Genomic DNA, 8,542 nt, shown 5'->3' with positions numbered 1-8,542 from the left:
GTCCGATCGACCGCGAAACAGTCCAACAATCGCAAATAACGCGTTACTTTGCAACTCATATGTCACCCAGCAGCAGTCATCGAACAATGGAAGTACCGTGGGCAAGCAATTGAATATAAAAATAAATCGACATGTCCTGGAAACGAGGTATGCTAACTATTATTTACGTTCCATAGTAACCGCTCTGGACCGTACACGTTCATTGCCAGCTGACGACAGCCCCTGTAAATCTGTAATATATACTCTATCAAAATGAGCAGCAGCTTTTTAGGCTATTTTTTCATTTTATTGTCCGCCGCAGCAACAACGACGGAGAACTTTTGACCCTGTAACGAGTGGATACGTAAATAAATATCTACTTTAGTACAGGGGCAAATAGTAACGAATTTACACTCAAGTTCAATTTGTAAGTGCCATAAGGTCGTGTTTGCTGCTGCTGTTGTTGTTGGTTTCCCTCATTTTCGTCCCTTCAGTCGCATTTATCTGTATCAATGTGACAGACATTTTGTTCGCTTCCTTCAAATATCATTACATCAGCGCTCGTTCGCTCTTTTACCTGACATAACATTATTTTCTACTGAGAATTATTGCCACTGTGCATTTTGGACGGATGAGACAGTAGCAGCGCGTCATCCATGGTGCTTCTGTCGAAATCTCACTTACTAGCACGCTAACTCTAGCGTCCAGTCTGGCCTGGTAGATTCGTTTCGAGTTTTCACAAAAGTAAAGTATAACATTTTTAGACTACATTTATGGTTAGTCCGAAACGTTCAGCGCTAACCAGCCTTAACCCTGCTGGCAATAACGTATTCGCGTATTAAATTTTTGCGCACATATTGGTTTAGGTTCGAATCCGAACGTCAGCTTTTTTTGTTTGTGTTGATAGGAGCGCACCATCTGAGGCAACGCGTCACAGTACTACCGGGCATAAAAGTTGAGAAATCTATTGTTCAGTGTTTAGGTCGAGCTTAGATACACTTCGTTTTGTGCTTGGAAGACTAGCAGCGTCGAGCGTAAAACTAGAAACGTTTTACGCAACTACTAGTGGATTACGCAATTGAAAAGTGAAGGGTTTTGAGCTAGTATTCGAACGACATTACCTCCTAACGGCCAGAAACGTTCTGTTCGGGCTCTCATTAATTCAAACAATGCATCATGACAATATAGGAGTTTTGTGAAGTCTGTGTACGGGCAAGTGCAAAATATTTGGTTGAATATCACATGATATTCAACCAAATAGATATGCTCCACCTGGTACGTTTAATTATTGAGGGCAGGACCATTTGGGCAGGACGCTTGTGGAGTCTAAAAAAGATAGAACCGTCGTTTAAATTTTTCGAAATTTGTTGAAAAAAGTAATTTTCTATGAGAGACGACTGAGAATACGAACGAAGTTTCTATACATGGAGTATACTTGCTAGAATGCGCTATATCATAATGTTTTGTTATTTCAACATATCTTGCAAACTTTGAATTATTTAATATTCTCTATATGCTTCATTCAATAAGACTCAGTTGTAATTGTGAAAGTATAATGTTCAGTTGTTTCATGACATTATATAAAAGGGAACTACGCGATGACGTCAGTAGTACCTAGAACATGGAGTCTTCTGTATAAAGTACCGTGTAAAAACACGAAAACAATGATAATATTGTGAAAAAAACATCTTAGCTGAAAATGAGCCAGCATCCTAACACTCGAAAGCTTAGTAGCAAACCTTATTGCCGAGATCGCTATATTGTACTGTTGAGGAAGAGTCGATAGATAGGCAGGTTTGGCTCCTATATACTTTGGAACGTTTGAGAGTCGCAATAATATTTGCACCCTAAATGAAATCTAACATTTTCAGGTGACTTATACAGTAAGAACGGTTCTTTTTTGTCTTTCCGTTTGTTTTTCCGTATCATCCATAAAACTCTAACGCCTATCCACAGTTTTATAATTCTTTAAGTTTCACCGCATGTTGCTTTTTATAAGCGTTCACCTCACTCGTTAAGCCCCTTAATACTAGAATTTACGCTCCCTAACTTGGCATAGAAGAATATCTGCTCGACACATCTTTCATAACTTCGGGCGGTGAGGCATAGCACGAAAGTTTCTGTTTTACGCTAGAATTCGACAAAGTGCCAAGGTACCACCATCAGTCTGGCCCCAACACCCTTTGGACCGTTTCTATCACAGTAAATTCTATAATGGAGGCCAGCAAATGTTTCGCCTTCCTGTTCAGTACCCCTTTCCCCCATCAAAAAACCTAGTCGCTCAGTCAATCCATTACAATGGGCCGTTCCTTTTCGCGTGCATTTGCATGCTATCTGCTTTTCTGCCTATACAGGCTACCAGCCTTCACACTTGATGTTTCGCGCATCGCCTTTCCACCCGCGCACCATTAGCCGCGCACCCCATATGTAGCCCTATGCCCTAACATATCTTTTACTTCTGACTTTCTAATCATCGTTGCTCACCTGTTGCTTTCGGCTCGCCCTCTCCTCGGCTGTATAGCTATTTTACCGATAGTGTTTAAAGGACGGCCAAAAGCATCTCCGGACCTTCCTTCTCGTTAGGACATACATGCGTCGCTTTTCTGCTTTTCTTTTACGTTCTGATTTTTTTGGTTGCTTTCTTTGCAACAGCAGCAGCATTGATAGTGACAATAACAGCTGCAGCAGCGCCACCGGTAACATCAGCGGCGGCGGTGACGGCGGCAACTTCGGGGACGACAAAAGCTGTTCAAGCATCGGCAGAAAAATTCTCTCGCCGATATATCGGTGCGCGCGTCCCGCGGCAGACACAACAGCAGAAGCTGCGAATCACCAGCCCCCTTTAGCTCCAGTTGGCCTCTTGCCTCTTTCTTGCTCGACGTTTTCTCCACTTTGCGGTTTCACCCTATCTTCTTCTTTCCCAAGGTGGAACAAAATCCGCGCGACTGCCCTACGCCCCCACTTCTCCCCCTTCATGTGTATCACAGTCATTCACCGGTAACCGGTCAAACCCCATAACCAGCAGCATTAGGGCAAAAACCGCCCTCTCATCCATAGCTCGTCCTGCACGAACTGTGGAAAGAATTGTTGGCCGCATGCTGTGTACGATACCTGGCTACCTATCAGTATATTCTTCTATTGTAGATTTATGTTCCCTCGCTATATAAACCGGTGGACTCCGACAGTCGGGCCAGTAGTAGTTGCGGCTACTGCATTGTTCAGTAAGTTGAGCTGAGTCAGGCGCGATCCTGGATCTGACTTGAAGAACGAATGAACTTGCAATTAGCACACAGTGACAGCAAGGACGTACCATGCGACTGTGCAGCCTCGGCTCCGTACTCCTTTGTGGTAAGCAGTATGCCCAGCGAATGGATTCAGTATTAAGGTGCTAGTGGACATGGAGGTACTACTATTTCGATGGCAATATTCAGTAGCCGGTCTACCGTGCGAGTCAAGACGGACCTCAATAAGGACACAGATCCTGATGGAGAGAGACCGCCGTTCGGTGCGTTCAGGCTGTAATCTCTTGAGTTCGACGTAATGCAGAGGATGTATACTCATTGAATTTGAGTTCCTGAATAAGTTTACGTGTGCGTGGGAAGACGCTGTATATTTTGCTGGGAGTTCAAATAAGATATCGGCCTAAAAAATCTGCCCGGACGTTAATTACTCTTGCTTGTTGGAGTATCTGTGCATTATCTACCACTGTAGTAATGGCTCTAGTTAGTTGCTATGTGCTTATTGTTTTACTATCGATATTGAGATAAATTGCTTAAACCTATGAATGATAATCAGCTCTAGGAACCGGTTTTTCTGTTGATTGAATTTGTGTTTTTAAGAGTGTGATTCTTAAGTTCATGATAATAGTCTGGTTCTATCACATTGGGCTTTATTACGAAGTTCAGGCCAATTCGAAATGGTCAAACCTCTCAGCAACAACGAACTATTGTCACTCCAACAGTTATAAACATTGCTTTCTAATATAATAAACATGAAATTGATATCTAAATGGAGTTAAAATAATTTTAAAAGGTATTCTGGTATCCAGATTAGGGTTTTATAAAATTACTTTTGGTTTATAGTAGTAAAAAAAATTGTGGTAAAAAATTAAAGTTTGATTATTAACATAGCTAAGTGTTGATCGGCCAGCACAGAATGATTACTGCACTGTACCTGTAGTAAATTATTTGAGACTTTCCGAAGGATCCTTGCAGTGTTATATTGCTACTAATGAAATTCTCTTGGATTGCAGGAGCCACTCTAATCAGCACCGCCACCGCGGTAAGTTCGTTCATATCCGACCACAATAATATCAGCGCCTTAAAAGAAGAAACTGAGAAGTAATTTGTGCTTTAAAAAAATGTATTTCCACCAAAACCTATCTTGTCTTTAGAGCGTAACATTCGAGGAAAAACCTATGTCATAGTTTGCCTATACACTTGGGAAGCTTTACTTCGAAACCGTGAGCAATTCGTACGAGGGCGTTCATCTACCGGGTTTAAAGGCACTCACGCCACAGAGTCGATATCTCGCAAACTTTTTAAGCTTGTCAATTATAATAGTTTCCATTTACGGTCAACATTGGATTTAATCTCAGACTATACCTGAAGCTATGCAAAATAGCATTTATAACTGTATACTCGGTAAGTTATTTGGACTAAATGTATCCCTTACTAGTTTGATCTGCGGCCAAGTCAGAAAGCTATGGTGGTCAGTCATATTAGTCGATGGCCTCTAGCTATTATCGATGACGAATTAAAATAACAACGTACTACTGTCAGTTAAAATATCGATGAGGACAGCAAGAAACAACTAGGACTCAGTTCTTAAAGTTCACATTACACAGCGACCATATATATCCTGTCTTTGACACACGAACGAAGTTAACAGGCAGATTGGACTCCTCACAAGAGTTTGAACCCAAAAGCTATTCTGCTCCCCATAGTCATACGCCACTAACGATAGTAGAGAAATTTACCGCAGACTATCCGCTGATTCGCCAATCAAAGTGACCACTCAGTTCATCTCTGGTGCACGCTATCTTTACCACCAATAGAGCATCGTCGCATGGGCTAAGAGTCATTTCGTTTGTATTCCAATCGCACAGCAGATCGCATTGAAGACCTCTGCCGTAGTCAAAAACAAGCCAGAGGATTTGCAAGCTATTGCCACCACCACTATTTCTCACACGTGATGCTACTTGATGCAGTGTCGCAAATGCTCTGGTAAAATGCTATTCTATTGTTAGACGCTGGAACACCTGTCCGGGATTCTCTGCGTTAGTCATGTACATCTATGCTTCCCAATGTGCTGCCTTTTCTTTTTGTTCAACGATTCCTGTGACTCAGGCGTACTTAATCAGTTAACTGAACAAAAATCTGCTGCTGACAGCAATGCCGGCCTCAGTAGCTGCGCCGCTTCGGCTTTTTGAGAAGTCCACCGCCGCTTCGTTCGATCGATCGATTCATCGATGTTAAACAAAGATGGAACGTGAACCCGACGACCTATGGCATGCCTCCTTCTCCTCCTTTAACTGCGGCTCGGTAGACGCACCCGCAGCTGCAACGGCAATCAACAGCAGAACAGCAAAAATTGCCTTTCAAAGAGTGCTCCTTGCCCCTGCTGTTATATTTGTAACGTCGGTTTTCTTGGTGAACTCTTTGCCCCCCCCCCCCCCACAGGGAACAAGATGCTGGCCCTGTCGAAGATTTCATTCACAGATGACGCTATTACAATACGATAAACCATAAATACCCGGTCCTATTCCGACCTATGGCAGCCGTGGCCATTTAGGCTGCTGCCGCCGTAAACTGACTTGACTGTCGCTTGTCGCAGGCTTTGGGGGACGCTCTTTTTTAGCGTCGACAGGTCAACGACGAAAAATGATCAACAACACTAGCAGCGAGCAAGCAGGACATTACATATATACTACTAATAATCTTCCTATCGTAACTTGACTTTTGACGACTTTTAGCTCGGCATAAGCAGCCTATCGGTATTGCATTAAACTGTCTCCACAGAAGTTATCGCGACATGATCTTACCGCCATCATTGATTGGCCGATTGGCTGCTGCTCCTTTGGTATAGTCTTTGTTACTAGTTGCAGTCTGTGCCATAACGACAAGCAATTTATATAGAATTGATCGTTGCCATCAAATTATGATGCGTAATAAGCCGGGCAACTGATGGCGGATTGATTAATACCTCTGTGTGTACATAGCCATCCATTGAACGATATATTGGTTAAAACAGGACTGCACGATTTATAAAGTATATTTATCATTTGTCAACATACATCTTATATTGTATACTATAAACACATTTGGCTATTGCAGCAAGGTTACGGTGGTGCTGGAGATCTGATCAGCGTTACGCGAAACCTACCCCAGCCAGAGTATACGCAAACCGGTCCACAACCCGACTATAAGAGGCCAGCTGAGCTTCCTCAGCCACAGCCACGACCCCCTCCTCAGACTGAACCGGACTACTCACCCGAGCAACCAGTCCCTCAGAATGTTCCGACCCGACCTCCGACGAAGCCTATTCAGAACTATGCACCTGTACCCGGCGGACCTGGTCGCGTCCCCGTTCCGACGGTACGCCCGACGCCTGGTCCTGCTCTAGGTCAGTCCGGTCCAACACCGGCTCCGACCCGAAAGCCGGCCATCGCCCCTGGGCCGGCACCTATTCCAAGGCCAATGGGCCCTCGTCAACCGGTCCGTGTTCCAGAACCCACTGGGCCTGCATCCACTGGTCAACGACAGCCTATGTATGTACCTGAGATACAGGGACCCGCATCTGGACCTACTCCTGATTCAATTCCGGGACTCCGTCAACCCGCATACACTCCTGGAAATCGACCTGCACCTGGTCTTGCTCCTCGTCCCGGGTCTGCTCCAGAACTAGCGCTGACACCAGCTCCTCGTCCTGGACTATCCCCAGCACCAGCTTCTCGACCAGGACAAGCTCCGGCACCACGACCTGTTTCACCGACGCTTCAGCGCCAGCCGGCTTACGTTCCTATGTCACAGGCGCCTGGGTCTGCACCAAGGCCTGCTCTAGGACCCATTGCAACACCTGCTGTAGGTTTCAGTCCAAGGCCTGCTTCAGGGCCCGGCCCTTATGAACAGACGGGCGGTTTGGGTCCACAAAGCCGCCCTGCGCCTGCGGTCGGTGGGGGACAAGGACAACGGCCTGGGGGAAGCCCTGACTATGACGGTGCGTTTGATGACGGTTCGTACAAGGGCGATGATGGCCAGGTATGGCCCGCAATTCGGGGTGATCCTGGTAAAGACTACCCCATCTATGCATCTGTTCCGGAGACTGGATTCTCTTGCGATCAACAAGATTTACCCGGATACTATGGAGATCCAAACGCAATGTGTCAAGTATTTCACATCTGCCAAACGGATGAGGAGGGCCAAAAACGCATTGACTCATTCCTCTGCCCCAACGGAACAATATTTAACCAGCGGTATTTTGTTTGTGACTGGTGGTACAACTACGACTGCTCAGAAACGGAAGGTTTGTACAGTCTGAACGCAGAACTTTACAAAGAACCTGAACCTGGCCGAGAACAATACCAGGTAGCGCCTCAGCCTGGCGCCCGTCCTACAGGTCCTATTCAGAAAGTCACCTTTACGCCTCGTCAACCCGCTTACGTACCCAATCTGCCGTCACAACCTGCTCCAGGCCCAACCCGAGACGTTGCGCCAAGCCCTGCCCCAAGCCCCGTTCCAGGCCTAGTTGTAGACCGAGTTCCAGGACCAATTCCAGGCCCAGCTTCAGGCCCAACCTCAAGACCAGTCCCAGGCCCAGCTCCAGGCCCAACCTTAAGACCAGTTCCAGGCCCAGCTCTAGGCCCAATCTCAAGACCAGTTCCAGGCCCAACCTCAAGACCAGTTCCAGGCCCAGCTCCAGGCCCAGCTCCAGGCCCAGCTCCAGGCCCAGCTCCAGGCCCAGCTCCAGGCCCAGCCTCAACACCAGTTTTAGGCCCAGCCACAACACCAGTTGCAGGCCCAACCCCAGGCCCGATTCTCCGTCAACCGGCCTACCTTCCTGAGCAACCGACACCATCATCTGGTCCACGTCCTTCACTTTCTGTACCCAACCAGCCCACCTACGTCCCTGAAACATCAACCGGTCCTACTCCAGCTCCGGCTCCCCGTCAGCCGGCCTACCTTCCTGAACCACAAGCACCATCACCTGGACCACGTCCCTCACTTTCTGTGCCCAGCGCACCAGCCGGTCCTGTTCCAGCTCCCGCCCCCCGTCAGCCGACCTACCTTCCTGAGTCACAGGAACCACCATCTAGTCCGCATCCCTCACTTTCTGTACCCAGCCAACCAACCTACGTCCCTGGGACGCCAGCCGGTACTGTACTGGCTCCGGCTCCCCGCCAACCGGCCTATCTTCCTGAGCCACAGGCACCATCACCTAGTCCACGTCCTTCACTTTCTGTACCCAGCCAACCAGCCTACGTTCCTGTGGCACCAGTTCGTTCTGTCCTAGCTCCGGTTCCCCGTCAGCCGGCCTACCCTCCTGAGCCACAAGCACCATCGCC

General features: G+C 46.9%; 1 protein-coding gene across 2 annotated transcripts; it reads left to right on the top strand.

The window, feature by feature from the left end:
• Positions 1 to 2,752: 2,752 nt before the first annotated feature.
• On the top strand, positions 2,753 to 7,906 carry LOC111267742 (uncharacterized; the record flags this gene model as incomplete). Of its 2 annotated transcripts, none has more annotated exon segments than XM_022846192.2 (3): positions 2,753 to 3,484; positions 4,232 to 4,260; positions 6,315 to 7,906. In XM_022846192.2, coding segments are annotated over 3 exon segments (1,709 nt in total), but the record flags the coding sequence as incomplete, so codon positions are not given.
• Positions 7,907 to 8,542: the final 636 nt, after the last annotated feature.

Source organism: Varroa jacobsoni, unplaced genomic scaffold (assembly GCF_002532875.2).
Source record: "Varroa jacobsoni isolate VJ856 unplaced genomic scaffold, vjacob_1.0 scaffold_1215, whole genome shotgun sequence".
NCBI classification, from domain to species: Eukaryota; Metazoa; Arthropoda; class Arachnida; order Mesostigmata; family Varroidae; genus Varroa; species Varroa jacobsoni.
The sequence above is the reverse complement of the archived record's forward strand: the minus strand, read 5'-3'. Positions and strand labels throughout refer to the sequence as shown.